The sequence below is a fragment of the Pocillopora verrucosa genome, chromosome 1 (genome assembly GCF_036669915.1).
Source record: "Pocillopora verrucosa isolate sample1 chromosome 1, ASM3666991v2, whole genome shotgun sequence".
Taxonomy (NCBI): domain Eukaryota; kingdom Metazoa; phylum Cnidaria; class Anthozoa; order Scleractinia; family Pocilloporidae; genus Pocillopora; species Pocillopora verrucosa.
The window spans coordinates 19,681,247-19,698,108 of record NC_089312.1 but is presented as its reverse complement, the minus strand read 5'-3'; the positions used below and the strand labels follow the sequence as shown (position 1 = coordinate 19,698,108).

At 36.7% G+C, this 16,862-nt stretch overlaps 1 protein-coding gene across 1 annotated transcript; it reads right to left on the bottom strand.

The window, feature by feature from the left end:
- Positions 1-726: 726 nt before the first annotated feature.
- On the bottom strand, positions 727-16,793 carry LOC131788782 (trichohyalin-like). Its single transcript, XM_059105874.2, has 29 exons — positions 16,748-16,793; positions 16,502-16,658; positions 14,922-15,014; positions 14,158-14,336; positions 13,619-13,703; positions 12,975-13,073; positions 12,693-12,746; positions 12,011-12,091; positions 11,656-11,730; positions 11,098-11,181; positions 10,353-10,418; positions 10,054-10,148; positions 9,587-9,642; positions 8,460-8,572; positions 8,084-8,233; positions 7,321-7,462; positions 6,645-6,822; positions 5,818-5,907; positions 4,919-5,042; positions 4,742-4,812; positions 4,541-4,616; positions 3,983-4,045; positions 3,618-3,730; positions 3,311-3,376; positions 2,980-3,036; positions 2,750-2,810; positions 2,576-2,665; positions 2,055-2,145; positions 727-1,519 (listed from the first exon to the last, which is right to left on the bottom strand). Exons 2-29 carry the CDS (start codon positions 16,652-16,654, stop codon positions 1,428-1,430), a joined length of 2,697 nt encoding a protein of 898 aa, XP_058961857.2. The 5' UTR covers positions 16,655-16,658; positions 16,748-16,793; the 3' UTR covers positions 727-1,427.
- Between the last annotated feature and the right edge of the window lie 69 nt (positions 16,794-16,862).

Below are 16,862 nucleotides of genomic sequence, written 5' to 3'. Positions count from 1 at the left end.
GACGCTACAGCAGTTTTTTCCCAAAGACTGCAATTCTGGCGTCTACTAAGGATTCAATTTTGTTCATGGAGACCTGTTTGTATATCAGGTCAGGTGGACTCTGAAAAGCACTTGGGCTAAGTCCGTTTGGTTAAGAAAAGTAACGCCCGACAGCTGACAATTTTCAGGTTGGTCATTATTTTTCATTGTCGTTTTGTATCTGAATCTGAACTGTAAAGGATGTTCAGATTTCAAAAGCGACTGGATTGTGCTACTGTCAACGTTCACTGGGATGCAACTCCAGCTGGTTAAAGGAAATCGCATGTTAACCCAATCACAAGACTTGCGACCAATGCAATTAATATTTGAATCAGCTTCTGTTAACCCTTACTTTTCCAGTGATACATGTCACTCCTCTTTGTGAAAAAAAATTCGGGCCAGCAATTGTCTCCTTCGGAGCCGTTCTTCAGGATGGCGCAGGGAGCGTCGCGCCACATCACAAAGAACGCTTGCGAAGGACACCAAGCAAGCAAGGAAAGATTGAGAATAGAAAAAGTTTTTCAGCAAAATATAAAATGATAAAACACCTTATTCTCTAAAGTATTTTCTAATAAGTGTGTAGCACTTAGAAGGAAGGATTACAGACCCAAACTTTGGAATGAAATGAGTATATACGGAAAAAGAAGATAATCGAGGCAAAGTGAAGTTAGATGAGGGGTGATCTGACAAATAAAACTGCCACAAGTAGAGGATCTAACTGATCTCATTCGTTTAATGGTAACAAACTCTTTCAAAACAAGTTGGTCCTATGGTAATAACAATATTTTCCTCAAATCGGAAAACTTAATAAATATTTGCATCTAATAATGCATGCTTTAAATATTCAGTTTCTTTCGCGTCTACCTGCGTTTGCTTTAATTTCTTACTGGCTACTAATGTTGTAAATTTGTGTTCTGATTGGTCGTTGCGTTTGCTTGGTTATACTTTTTCGAGAATCAAATTGATGAACTAAATACGTAAGTTATTAATTTGGGAGCAATTTGAATGACACAAATCTTGAGACCATAAGGAAAATTTATGTGATGGTATATTTTGATCGTCCGCGTGAGTGTGGTCCTGAGAAGGATTGTGGTCGGTAGTGGTGAGAGGTCCTGGTGAGGTGAGTCGAACTTGCTACATTTGACGGTGAACTAACGGGAAATGAGACTTACCAAGTCGTGTTTGCGTTAGTTTGGTAAGAGTTTCCTCGAACTATCTCGGAGCAAAGTAAGCAAAACCATAAAACCAACGAAATCCAAAACTAGTATCAAAACTCAGTGAGAGTTTCTCTTCATGTATTCTTAAGTTTGACACACAACATGCAAAATCAAGTGATGTCATATTCAACTCAAAAGAGATCAGTAAACCCAGTTGCAGTAACAAATTAGGTCACGAGGCCAAGTGACTGGTCATACATCTGGAGCAGGAGTTCGGGCGCTTCTCACTCGTTTACGAACGTCTTTCGCGATACTCTTTGTCAGCTTAGAGTCCATTCCAACTTCTGTCAAAACGTAAAACAGTAAAAGGGTTATTTGACACTTATTGTATGGTTTAAGATGATGCTACTGTTGACTTCACACCAGACTGTGGATTTTCAAACCATTTATATACAACGAAGAATCTAACTTCCCGTAGGGATAAAAGACAAGGGTTTTGCGTAAAACCCAAATAACACGCGCCGCTGGACTTAATTTCAGCTTCCAAAGCACGAAGAGACGGGAGGTATTGATACTCTCCTTAAGTGGGATGCTCGTCCTTCATAAGTTACCCCACACCCCATACCTCTTAGCGTGCACAATTTGTCAAATCTTCCGACGATTTGCTGACACAATTTCTAATACAAAGTGGGGATGCTGAGAGAAGCACTGTGTGTATGGCCCATGTATGCATGGCTTAACTATTGGCCATTATCCAACTAGTGGAAAAACTGGGTACATTGATAAGACTAAGTTTGGTTCACTACGTAGTATCCACGTACCTTATTTCTAGGTTAATAACCAAAAAAAGCAATTAAGACCGCAAGAGGGTTTTCTTACCTGACGCAGAGTTCTTGATTGTTTCAAGCAATTCTTCTTCAGTTGCTGCACTATTCTCTGCTAAAGTCGCAATAAACTTCCTCTCTTCTTCCTACAGGTAAATAAAAAATTGCGCATTTGTAAGTAAATACCTTCTTAAGCTTAGACTGTACAGACCCACGGAAAAATGGAATCTATGTGTTTCATATAATAATAAAGCAGAAACTTGTGAATAGCGACGTCAACTATGCGTCTGTCCTTCAATAGATCTTAACCCTTTACACTCTAACATCAGTATGCATATTCTCCCTACTGTTTCTATGCATTTCCTAGGGTGTTGACAAGGAGAATTTGTTTATCAATCAAGAGAATATTTAGTTAGCGATCGTTTCCTTTATTCTCATGACCTTACTGCGTGATGCAGGGGTTATACTGTTGGGAGAAATTAGATGCTAGTCACTCTCAGGGGTTAAAAGATTGAGTAAGAACCAATCAAAATGCGTGCGTAATTCAGCTTAGTATATAAAAAATAGTCATCAAACCTGCAAGTCCGCCAAGAGTTGTTCGTCCATTTCTTTATTGATCTCTTCCAATTGACGCGCAAGGTCCAACTGCATTTCACGCTCTAGGTCCTGAGTAAGTGAGACAAGGAAACGATTACAGAGAGAAACCAAGATCATAAAAAAGAATGAGTGAGAGACAGTCGTAAGACGTACCTCCATTTCTCTCCTGTGGCGCTGCTCTGCTAAAAGTGTGATTATCTTGGTTCCCGCAGATCTGCAAAGAAAGCAATATGAGAATTAAGTTGAATAAAACACGCCGCAATCATGATTTGTTTCGTCGGCGTCAAAACGATACTCAAGCGCGATTGTAAAAGGCTAACACTAGAAATACCTCGATAAGCAATAAATTAAATGGAAAAATGACATAAATAGTTGGAACTTACTGAGCAGCTTTACTCTTTTGGTCTTCTTTCTCTTGATAAAGTTTCGCTTCCAAAGCTCTGAAAGATAACCGTGGATTTCCAAATCTGTTTACGGTGAAGTTTGTTGTAGAGTGGAGTTTTGTGATGTAAGTAATAGCTATAAAGTATACGGGTAAGTCGAGATGAACAGAACACGGGTAAAGAGTTTTGTTTTGCTAAAGGACACCAAATCAGAAGAGGTCGGGCCATTGCCAAATATGAAGTAAGAGGTAGGACACCTTAACATTAATTATTAATAATTCCTGGTTTCTGCAAAGTAACATGGGCAAATGGTAGCGTACAAAATTTTTACCTCGCTTTCTTTTGTTGCTTTGCTGCAATTTTCTCTCGAATCTTTTGCATCTGTTTTTCCTTCTCCCTACAAGTTAATAGAAAAATTGAAACACAGAAAATATCATTAATAGCAAAAGAAAAATTTATAAAAACATGTTTCTTTCTTGATTATTTCTTCTGTCTTGCAAGTAATTGACGGTTTGTTTATGCTTCAGTATGTGTCTCCAATGGAACTATAGCTTTTTCCCTTAGCTTGATCCTCTAAGTCAGTCCTAAGAAACAAAATCCAGCTTATCGAAAGCCAAGGTTGAATGTTTCATTCTTACATATCTATCTGTGTATTCAACTTGTCCACTTGTTTCTGATGTTGTTTCAAAATCTTATCTGTCTGTGCATCAGCTAACGTGCCTTCTCTCGTCATGTTCTCTACCAGCTTTTTCTGTGAAAAACAAAAGAATATAAAAAATTTACTCTCACGGAAAAACCGCCACTTTCAATTAAACGCGCCTTTGGAATGTTTTGAAAAATCACGGGCAACTGAAACTTTATTTTATTTTTATGTGGATTTTCCTTCTGTTATAAAGTTATGTTCAGTCCTGAAATATTTGGGGCCAGAAGTTTCCAGCTGGATGGCTCCTGTGATAGGTAAACTAAATAATTGCTCTGACCTTAGAACTAATTGATTTATTACCTCCAGGGAACGGATAGCTTCGTCTTGCTTTTTAATGATCTCTTCCCGCCTTGCTACTGCAACCTTCAAGTGAAGCACACAAGAGAAGATGCTGATGAATTTTTTTTTTAATGTTACATGAGGAAGGGTCGTAAAACCAAAACCACAGAGATCAATCACAAAGGTCAATCAGTAGGAAGATAAAATAAAAAGGAGCCAGTGACAACCGGCTCAAAGTAGAATTAAGCAAACTACCTAAAGCTCAAGGCGCGACTGGTTTTAGTTTTACATCTGATTGGTTGGTTGGGTGGGTGGCGCGAGTTTTATAAACCAATCAAAGAGGGTAGTGAAGCGAACCAATGTAATCTTGGATTACGTGCGACACGCGTTGCTTTTGAGGGCTTGCTAAGCATTTGGTTCAGAAATGTAAGAAATAACGAATGGGTGGGATTATGGAGGGTTGGACACATCCAAATGCGCCTTTTCCAGTGCTGTGTATTGGAATGGCACACAGATGGAAGAGGGAAAAATAAACGGTGGAAAGAACGACTCAAAGACGAATATTTGTAATCAGCTCACCTGCAGTTTGCCCAGGATTTTACCAAGTCTCTCGTCTTGTTCGCTTAAAGCTTCCTCTGTCTCGGCCGCTAAACGTCTGTAAATGACAAAAATTTCAAATGATTATTGACAAATTGTCTTTGTTTTGGACCCAGACTTTATTACTTAAGAAAACATGACGTCAAACATCAACGAAATTCAAGGCTTGCATTTTCGATGCACCTTCTCAATTCTTCTAAAGCCGTCTGATGTTCAGCCTCGATTTTCTTCACCTCAGCTTGATATTCAATGTTCTACATGAAAAAAAGTATATATATACACGATTTGACATCCGAATCACAGCAATTCCAAAGGAAGATTAAAGCAGTATTACTTGGTAGGGTGATGTGAAAATCCAACCTGAACTCTTGCAAGATTCTTCATGGCTTCTGGATCGTTGACACCGTGTTCTTTTCGCTCCACCTCCATCTGTTGCCTCATTTCAGCTAACCTGGCTCGTCGTGTTGCCAGGCGCTGTTCCAATCTGCAGGAAAGAAACAAATGGACAAGAGAGTCACTAGCTTCTGCAGTTCATATAGGTACACTCTTTTTCCCGTTACAATACTACGCTAACTTACAGTTTGCTATAAACTTGAAATTTTCAAGTTTGTCATTTGTTGTACGTGCTAGTCCTCTCCATCGTTACTTACCTTATTCTCTTTAGGTTTTCATATTCTTGCCAATTTGTTATTTGTACAGAGGAGTTTTCAGTTGAGTTTCGAGAAACCAAAACCAAAGTAATCACAATAGCCATTTAAGAAAAGTCGACAATGAGAACTCAAAGTAAAAATAGGCAAACTGCATGAAACGCGCCAAAACGCAAGTGATCAAATCACGATTGGTTTAAGGTTTGAATCTAATTGGTTGAGAGGGTGGCGCGAATTTATTGGACCAATCACAGAGCGAATTAAGCAAAACCAAAACAATCCTAGATAGCCTTATCAGACATTCACTTGAAAACTGCTCTATAGTGAACTGCTGAATTTTTTTTTTATTCAAACTTAGACCAATTTTCACCGAAAATTCTGAAATAATTTTTTCAACGAAAAATAATCCAACGATCATGCATGGCACAGTTTCATTAGTAAGTAAGAACAAGCAAATTTGCTCCATCTAAAGGAATGAGACAGAAACGGAATGGAATCCATCCAAGTAAGGCTACATAAGGTATATTCGTCTTCAGAATGCGTGAGGAAAACTCCTGATTTGCCATCTCATCAAAATCCGTTTCATTCTTTCCGATAGATTATTAGACAAACCTTTTCTGTTGTCTCAGTCTCGTCATCTGTAAATGATCATTCAGCGCTATCATGTTCTGCTCGTGTTCTAGCATTACTTGTTTACGTAATCTGTGGGAGCAAAGAGATTGATAGTTACTACGATAGCAAACTTCTCTTTCTTCCCTGTCACCTCTAGAGGGGCACATGGAACATGTTAATCTTTGTGGGAAATACTAAATATAGAAGTTAGAAAAGAAAAAATAGATTGAACAACAGGGAGATATCAATGAGCTTTGGCAAAGAAGGTGGGTACGAGAGGAAAAACCGAAAGAACAAAGTACATGCTAGAATGGGATCGAGTGTATGCATTGTATCCTTGTCTTACTGCAACTGATATTGTCTTCTCATAGGAAATTAAATTGACGTTACATGATATTAACGCTAAACTTCATCGCTGTTGATTTGATCGAGTGTAGATCCGCCTATAAAATCGACTCTGTATCGACCAGTCCACGTAGCTATATTCTTCTCTAAACCATTATGTTAAGGGAATTTTAAGAAAACCTTTCCGTTGTGGATGTGGACAATTAGTGTTGGAGTATATTTTTAAGTGTTTCTCAAAAAAGTCCGTTCCTTCGTGTTGACCACTATTACTGAAACTACCAAAATTAATACGGGCATACATTTCCTGATGTCAATTCTCTGTGCTCTATCGCTTGCAGTGGTGTTGAAAGGTACACGGTGAAACGTTTCAACCGAACCTACAATTATTAAATATCGAAGCAGCTCCTAATCAGTTTTAAAGCTAAATTAACATTTCACATCAAGTGTAAAGTTCTTTTCTTAATTTCTCTGTTTGTACGTACTCTTCCGCGAGTCCTGCTTGGGTATTTAACACTTGTTTTATGGCTTTCTCTTGCTCTGCAACCAACTGGTTCTGTTCAGCCTGCTGTCGTTCTAAATCCCTCTCCCATCTCTTTTTCCTTTCTTCCAGTTTCTCTTGAATCACAGCTCGTTGCCTCTCACGCTCACGGTTTTTCCTTTCTAAAGATGCAATAGGAAAACACAGTTGGGAGACAAAGTAAATTAAGACTAACTCTATAAAATTTGGGTATTTTTTCAGTTACAGATATTCAGATGAGACACCTTATTCTCGCGTCCAGCAAAACTGGTGGTACGATATTAGAAATTGCATGGTATTAATCAACAACAACAACACCAGTAACAACAAGAGCGTGAAGCAAAGAGTCAATAACTGTGCGTGTGAAACCTTCAGTTCTACGGATAACCTAGTAATAACAAAAAATACATAAATAATACATAAATAAATAAAATGTATGAGGCTGGAATATTTCCAAGAGACTCAGAGATTTCTTCAAAGTACCACTTTTCCTTATTTCTGTAGTTGAAAGGAAATTTCGGCCTTTTCCAGAATATCATGACATTGCCTTACAACCTTTGTAACACTAAAACTCGTTTCCCCTTTCATCTGCGTCGCTAGCTCTTTCTCACTATTAAGAAACATCATTGTATTTTACCAACCGTTTGCTTCGTTGACTTCTTCCAGGTGCTTGTTCACCAATTTCTCAGCTTCCTTTGAAGACAGATGCGCCTCGTTTCTAATCTGTTCAAACAACGTTTCCTCTTTTTCTTTCAAACTGCGCTGTCGCTTTTCCTCCAGTTTCTATTGTTTGAAATATTAATGAAAATATGGCAGTCACATGCCTTGTTCTTATTCTCACAAAAATTTAGAGCGTGCGGTTTGAATCAAATAGTCGGAGCCAAGTGGCACAAACGGCAAGTTGTGACGTCAGTATGTCAAGAGTTACGTCGAGTTGGCGGAGGGTGTCTAACTCGTCAGAAAGGTTCCTACTTAGCTTTTCCGACTCTCTGTCATTCGACGCAAAAAGATTGGCGAAAAACGACGGTTTTCAAAGAAACGACTGCATATTTTTCTTCGCCTAACCGCGGCTGTTTTACTGCGCGTCCGTATTTTTGCTCTTTTTTATTAAAAGAGAGTCTGGCACGCTATAGTTACTCAGCTGTGCGATTTTTCTATGTATGCCTATATACTACAGAAAGAGATATATTAATACGTAATATATCGCACCACTTTCGTCCAGAATCTTAATAGGCGCTTAAATTCAGGGATATTTCAGAGTGTTCACAGGAAGTTCTCGACTGCAAGTCACGTCGAGCACGTATTACATTGAGAAAACTATTCTTCAACCATAGTAATCTTCATTTTTTTTACACTCGGTGTATTTATTGTACCCACACAACCGGTTTCGTAACGAACACCAACCTCTCGGAGGACGTTCAGTTCTTCCACTTCGAACTCATCAGCTCTGTCCTCCTCTTCTTCACGCGCAACTTGCTGCTGCACTCTAAGTTTGTGGTTTGCCTCCAGGAAGTCCTCAGCTGTCATGTTACCGTCAGTGATCATCTGGTTGGCCTGTTATAATAGCAAAATAAGCTCAACAAGTCTAAAAGACGTTTTCGTATCCAATGTCCGAATACGTCACACATCACGACACACATCTTTTATGCGTGACATGACGACCTGTAGGGAAGTTGCGTGACGAGGTGACGAGACAACAGAAAGGCTGCGAAGAAGACAAGGAAGAGAGACAAAAGAAAAAGGCCAGAGAGCGAAAAAGGAAGAAGATCATCTTGTTTACCTTCCTTTCAAAATCCTCTTTTTCTGCAGCTTGTTCCATTTCTAGTTTTCTCCTTCTTTGCTCCCGCTTTCTTCTGAGCTTCTCGTTTAAATCATTTTGGCTTTTCAGGATAGCTGCAAAAAGATGGCATTGAAAAATCACAATCATCAAACGCGCCTCTGCCAGACAGATTGATGATGAGACAAGAAGCAATAACCAACAGAGGTTATGAAGTACCGTGTGCTGGAACTGATATCTTTTAAGATCTTGCAATAACGCAGAGTTACTGAATACTGCTCAGTGCTCAAGGTGTGTTCAAGTAATCCATAAATTCCTTAGAAAGGAATGAGTATCTACAAGTTTGTAGTTATTGGAAGGAAGTTTTTTTTTTTAGTTACAAGTCATCAATTGCCGCATTTTAGTATCATGCTGCGTTGTCCAAACTGTCTTTGGGCATGTTATGCGTTGTCATGGTTCATGAAATAAAACCGAAAGAGGCATGACTGATAAGCAGTAGTAGTAGTATTCCAGTCAAGATAGCTTGAGCCAAAGCGACACCAGCTGATGATGAAAGGAAAAGCCTAAGATTACTGACTTTTGTTGTCCATGCTTCCGTGTAGAACCAAGCAATCTTTTCTTATTCAAGGCATAATTTTGAAAAGTTAACTCTTCAAAATTCGCCTCTGTAAAGTATCCACCTTTACCACTTGTAGCTGATAAAAAAGTTTTGCAATTTCCCGACGACGTAGTTGGATAGTTTCTTCCGAGAAATTATTTTCACTCAAATAACATTGAGTCGACCTTGTCAAAACACTACACCATTCCATAACGTTCACGTAGAAAGTAAAGTACATACAGGTAGTTACGCCCTTAAGAGACTAAGGTTTAGAATCTGGTTTGATGTTTATCACCTCATGGGTTTATTACGAGCCAACAAAATGAACAGCTCCCAGTTGGCTTGTTAACCATAAGCTGGTAAAGCACTAGATTGGTATCGCAGAGGTCATGGGTTCAAATTCCTACAAGCCTGAATTTTTTCCAGCCTTATCTTCACTACATCCTAAGAAGTGTTCATTACAGCGAAGATCGTTTTGATATTCATTGGTTTGAAGTGGAAGTTACAATAACTATGTTTATTTTCTCCAAACCTTGCTGATGTTTCTCTTCTAAAACTCTGAGATCTTGTTCATATTCATCCATGATCCTTGGAATTAAACATAAACAGAAAGTTACTTCTTTGTCCACAGAATATTCAGGGAGCATTATTCCGGCGAAAATCCTCGGTGAAATCATTACAAGTTCGTTGAGCCAATCAGAAAATAGCGCCACTATAATCCCGGGTAGGGAGTGTAGCTAGAGTAACGAAAGTCTCAAAGTTACGAAAAAAACAAAAATGAATGAAGCAAGGATTTCCAAAATAAAGTTAAAACATGGTAAGTACGGCTGCCACACTTGATTTTCACGTCTTTTGTAGAAGTGCTTTTGATCATGTATTGACTTTGTTCATAAGGAATGTTAAGATTTATTTGACGAGTGTTAAGACATGATAAACTTGACCACTCTACAATTAAAGATATCTGCATACGAATTTTATCTTGTTATAAACTACTCCTACCTGTCCTTCTGGTCAGTTGAGAGCTTTCCCCTTTTGCACAAAACGTCTAAATTCTTCTGCGGCTGTTTCATTCGTTCGTCAAATTCCTCTTTTTCCTTCGAAGAAGTAAATAATTTAAAAGTATGGGAAAAAATTTAGTATAGGGAGCAGTGAACTTGAAAACCGATTCAATCTTTTCAAATTTCTTATAGAAAAAAGGAGGAAAAATAAGAGCGAAACTGAGATCATAACATAAATAAATCTGAACGCTGAGAAAGTTCCGCGTTAAACAAATGTCCAGTAATGTGGTCATGACAAACCTGTTGATTATCTGCAACTCTTTGTTGAGCAAGTGCTTGTCTTCGTGCAAGTCTTTCGTGTAAAACCTAAGGGTAATCGATAAGACCATTTTATACACTACTTACTGGCAAATACATTAACAGACAACTGTACAGACGTTAAAACCTTGAACTGCAATTGGTGGCTTGAAGCTCGAAGTAGTCAAGAATCAAAACTGGAAGAAAAACACGTACCCTTGGCAGTTTTGACCAGTTAATTTAGTATTATCAACTGAGTTAATAACGTACAATTGGCCACCATAAAGAGTTTTAAGGGTAACGTTTCAAGCGTTAGCCCTTCGTCAGAGTGAAACGGCAGCTTTGAAACTCTTTATGGTGGCCAACTTCCGTTATCAACTCAGTTGATAATTCTAAATTACCTTGTTATGCTCTTACAGCACTACAGTTTCTTTAGAAACTTACCCCCTTTACAGTTTTGAAAAGTGTTTCTTTCCCTATTTTTACATGGCTTGTTCATTTGTTCTATATTATTGTTGGATCTAAACTGATCACTTAAAAATCAAAGCGACAAAATCATTTTTATATGTTTCATAGACAGTAAACCCTTTTGGTGAACGAAACGACATTTGACCATGTTTAATAAAAGAGAAGCAGTAGAGCGTACTAAGGCTGTCATTGGTAAACAATATGGTTACGATTATCAAAGGGGATATAATTCTTATCAATTACCCACTGTTTCAAGCCTTACTAAGTATTAGTAGCATACCTTATTCTGCCTACTGGCTTCCTCAGCCAACCTTTTGTCAACAGCAGCCATGTTCATCATGAGTTTGGCAACAATCTGCTCTGCCTGTTATAAAAAAGGATTCCTTACTTCTTAATGGTCCACCTTATCCTCTATCTGACATATAAGGGATATTTTCTTTATTTATTGGTATAAAAAGCTTTTACAAGGAGATTCACATTTAATTTTGGGGAATCTCTTAGAATTCTGTTGTGGTCATCTCAGTTTCACACTGAGGAATATCATGAGCTGTCTGATATAAAATGTCAAACCTCCATTAATGAATTCAAGAAGGCTGGGGAGAAAAAGGAGAGCAACGATGGGCACAGGACAACTCATGAAATTCACAAAAGCCACAGGAACAACTATAAAACTGTATCAACATGGCACATCTGTCAATCCTACAAAGTTTATGTGTTATACAAATAACTAAAACTGCTTTAGAAACATTGATCAGCATAACCAGCTGTCAAGTTTTGCTCAACTTCGTCTACTCAATGTTAAATTGAGGTAACTGCTTCTTACCAAACTCCAACTCACCTCTTGTTCTGATAATTCAGTGCCCTGCATCAGATCTGTTCTCAGTTTCTCCTGTAGTTCCATTCTCTCTGTAGCCTGTTAAGTTACAGAACACACATTAAGGAGTTTGATATCTCTCGTATATTCATTGAATGAAGCTGAAATTTCATTTTATTTGATGTCCAAAAAATAATTGTCACACCCCAAGTTTGTTTGCACTCAAGTGGACTGAGGCAACACTTGCAGTAGTAGAGTTTCCTGGGTCACTGTTAAATGTGTTATTCTTTTTGAAGATACAAATCCCTTTCACAAAATCACATTAAATACAAAAAAATATATCATAGCAAAAGCTGATGAGGAATAAATTGACACTCACCATTCTCTTAGAGTACTTGGAATGAAGACCCTCTATTGCTTGATCAAGCTTCATGGGATCCACAATGGTTGTTCTAAGCTCCTTAATTAAGAAATTTTTAAGTAACATTTAGAATGTAGAAATGTCTATTAAGACATACAATTATCTTGTAATAAATTCATCTTGATCATCTTGCTTTAAGTAGTAATAATAATAGTACCAATGAAAATACAAGTACTTATGATTACAGTTATTTCAATCAAAAAATAGAGGTGTCATGAATGTAGTGAGTGAAAAAAGTGAAGAGGAACTGTAATGAGAATGGTATATTTAGAATTCTTGTCTGTCAGCCTCTTGTGGTTGTAAGAAACATATACAGCTGCTAACCTTATCTTGAGGGTAGTAATAAATGGATTGTGTGAACAATGGAATCAAACCCATGCATACAGAAGGTTTGTACATTGTAAAAATTATAAGGAGAATTTTGATCCAAAGAAAATAACCAGTTGGAAGAAGAGTTAGCATCAATGCACACAAATTGAAGTGAAAGGATCAGAATGTTTTCAGTTTTTTCTGACTCTATATTAGCTACCAGAACTTAAAAGAGAAAATTAATTTTAATTAACTATCTTTTAAAAGGCTAAGCGGTTAAATAACAAAAATCTACCAAAGATTGGATGATTGATTTCAATTAATAGACTACCTGTTCTTCAGCTTGCATCTCCTCCTTAGCATTCCTGTCTATGTCTTCAATCGCCTGCAAAAAAAGAGGCACAAATCCATTAGAAGACTGTTGCAGGTCTACAAGAAAGCAATCTAAGAACAAAAAGCAACTTTAATTCTGCATCCCTCTTTCCACCAATGTACGTGTACTGTAGATTACCATAACACCCTTAAGTAAGATCATAATATATATTCAAACGCCTCAAAAAAACTGACATACATGAAAAATCATTTATAACAAAAATAGAGATGTTCATGTTACCTGCTCATATTTGGCCAGAGAATCTCTTCGAAATCCTTCGCTTATTCTGGATTTGCTCACCAAGAAACTCAAAATCATCTTCAACAACTGTAGGAATGTCTGCAGAAATCATGAAAAAAACAATTGAGTGATTAGATTGTTCTTAAGAGTACTTTTCTATCGAGAGTTGAAATCTCAGCAGCAAATCAGAAGAAAGAAAATTAATATTAGTAGCCCATGGTAACTCAAAGTAAACACAAGTAAACCACCTGAAGTAATCAGGATTATGCAAGTGGCTAAGTTGCAATTGATTTTAGTTTTGCATTTGATTTAATGTCTGCAGAAGCCCATTACTGGGCTCCTAGTGTCTGCCATACAGTTATTATGATGTAAGTTCAGAGGATTTTGGTATTGGATCAACTAATAATCTCCTTGTCTCATCCCTGGTCTACTTTATATTGTATTGATATTGTAAGGAGAAAATTTGTCTTGGTCACTCATGAGAGTTGAGGGTTAAAGTAAGGAAAACAATAATTTCTGTTTTAGTCACCTTAAGAACACTTCTTAGTCTCAACATTTTGTTCAATATATTAAATAAAAAACCGTTATGTTACCAAACATACTATGTCACTATCTGATCTCTAAAGATATTGTAACAAACACACCTCACTCTTCTGTAGACGGATATTAGTTTCCATTTCCTCAATTGACTTGAAATCTTGTTTTTGAATTTCAAGTTCCATTTCTTCTCTAATAAAAAAATATCATAATACATCCTTCAAGCGTGATCATTTTATTTACTTCAGGAAGGAGAGGATAACCATGATCAATCGAAAATTACAAACTACAGGGGAATTCTATAGGAACCCATTGTGATGTCAATGTCATATCACTTATCATGGGTAGTCTAATATTCAAAAAACTTCTGGCCAGTCAAAGATTCAGTTAACATTTTAACTCCAACATCTAATCACTAATTTTCTCTTAAAGCTGCATTGCGTACCTTTCTGTGAACATTTGTTCCACAAATTTGGTGTTATATCAGGAAAATACCCTCTAGGTGATAGATTTTTGCATTTTCATTATCTTTTGTTGCTCACAAAATTCTTTGATTTTGCAGAGAGGTTACAATGTAACCACCTTTAGGAGTGTTATGTTAAATCATCAAATATTAGAGAATAAACTAACTACATTACGAATTTACCCTGAAGATTTGCTCAAGGCATAAACAACTGTTGAGTTGTTGCTGTCTTGTTCTCCTGTCCAAGCTGATTGACTATGAAGACTGCCAGTGCTAAGGTGGGTGGGTTCCATCTCTATGGCTATATCAGCTGTGTTTTTGGTTGGCACAGGCATTGGAGCTATCCTGTTACTGCCCATTTTCTAGTTATGTGACAAGAAACAATTCTTTTGTCAATGACATTATAATACATTTTGTTGAATCCTGAGCTCTATTACAGAACAAAAGTAATTAAACATAGGGCTACAGGAATCTCATTATTTGGAATGATTAAGAGACAATGGAAATAGCTGCTTTGACATAATCTGAGCAGTTGTTACATACATCTTATACATAACAGGTAAATTAAAATATATGTATCATAAAACATCATTAACTCAACTAAATCAAATACCACTTGACAAAAAAGATGCAAATGTGTACCAAAATAGCCAATACATACTCTAACTACTGAGAATTATATGTATCACCCATAATCTCCAAATCTACCGTGAAATAAACCTTGAATAGTATATTTTCAGGTGAAGTCTACATACAAAAATAAAGACAAGATGAAGATGATAAGTACTACAAGTAATATTTTTTCGAGAAATATTTTCCACACATACCCCTGTCTATGTTAATATTTAGTAGCTTCACTAAGATTTGACACTTTCAACAAAGTCCAACCAATCTCAGAGCAGTAAACAGATGAATTACATGTATTTACCAAAATAACAAGAACTTGCCTTTCCAGATGCCTCTTGTATTTTTACTTCATTCTCTACTTCAATAAGAATTGCTTCAGTTTGTGATTTACTTCTCCTTTGGGAGTATTGCTCCTATGATGAATAAAATCAGAGCTAATTAACCCTTTAACTCTCAAGATCTAATTGTTAATTCTCTCCTCTTGCTGCAACACATTTCCTTTTTAATTGGTTATGAGAATTTGGTGTTTAGATCAAGATAACAACTTCTACCCGATAAGTTTAAGTATTCTGACATTACCTGTTTGCTAAATAATGACTAAGGATGTAATAGGGAGAAGTTACAGTGTACATGTTAATCACTTCTGGGAGCTTAAGGGTTAAATATCAAAAGTACAGACTGTAACTAAGTACATGTATCTAAGAGTGTGTCTCTACAGATTTCTTGATCCCTGATGAATTATACTGCCATCAAACACAAGCCCAATACTGAGTAATACATTATTTCCTAAGTTTACCTGCAAGTCAGACACTATGCGTAATATTTGAATTCACATTTTTGCTGTAGTTTAAACCTAATTTCAGTTCAAGATGATTTAAAAAATTAAAAACCTAATTTGTGTTTTCTGTTATATTATTCTTATACTAAAATAAATAGAACAAAGGGATATGCAAATGAAACTAAAAATTACAGTCTAGTAAAATAATAGTCCCCACTCTCCATCAGTAACTGAAGGTAGCCTAACCTAAGGGTGACCAGCATCTAGTTTCTCTGTTCATTTATACTACTGAATCGTTCATTTAAGATCATAAGGATAAAGGAAATGATCACCCACTGAAGAAGCTCTTGATTGTTACACAAATTCTCCTTGTCAGCACCTTAGGAAATGTATGGATAACAGTATGGAGAATATACATACTGATGTTAGGGTGTAAAAAGCTTTACATGAGATGTTGGCAAAACACAAGAAAAGTTTGTACTTCATATCCTGAAAACTAATAACAAATGAAGTCTACTGTTTTCAGAATTTCTTTGGGTTTTTTGGCATATTGAACAGAGGTTTTGCCAATCAGAAAGGTTGTTGTGCCTCTGTAGTTTGTCCAACTTCTACTAAAACATTAATTTTAGCAAAACTTTAATCAAGATCAAGTGACATTGTTGCTCAAAAAGGAAGCTTACCCACATAGTTTAATGCCTATAATATTTTTGAAAATTGTAAAAACAGTAATTATGACAATGAAAAAAATTAACAAAACGCTGGTGGTGACAGTAGCAATAAAGGTAAAATAATAACAGTAATCAATTAGCTCAATTACTAAGTGGGAGATGACACAAATATAGGCAAAGTGATAGGTCAAGGATTACATCATATTTTCTTGCTATAATTACCACTATGATATATCTTACTTTTTTACATGAAGTTGTACCAAATAATGGGAACAAACAGTCTTATTTACCTTAGCTTCGAAACCTTCTAAAAATATCTACAAGCAGGATAATTTAAGCAAACATACTTATACGTATCAGTTAGACAACTCAAATAGACAAACTTAATGAATGAACCATGCGTGTACACACCAACAAACAATTCTTACGAAAACAAGTGAAAGAGGAACTTCACCTCCAATTCCCTTAGAATGCACCGTGCTAACAAAAGACCGAGGATAAATCCAATGATAAGACACACCAGAAACACCAAGAAAACATAACCACCAAGAGTGTCGAGCTTTGTTACTCTGTCTACCACAGTGACAGAGAGACATTCCCCGTCCATGTTTCTATATTCCGGATCAACAAAAGTACAAAAGAATGAAAGGATGTCAAGGGAATAAAATATTTCTAACAATCATAAATTAGAAAAACATACGTTCTTTCAAAACAAATTTCTAACACCCGTGGGCTCAGTTTGCCAAATATGGAGTTCACGGAACTCCAAAGTTTACGTGATGTTTACCACAGAAACCATGACAACATTTTCAAAC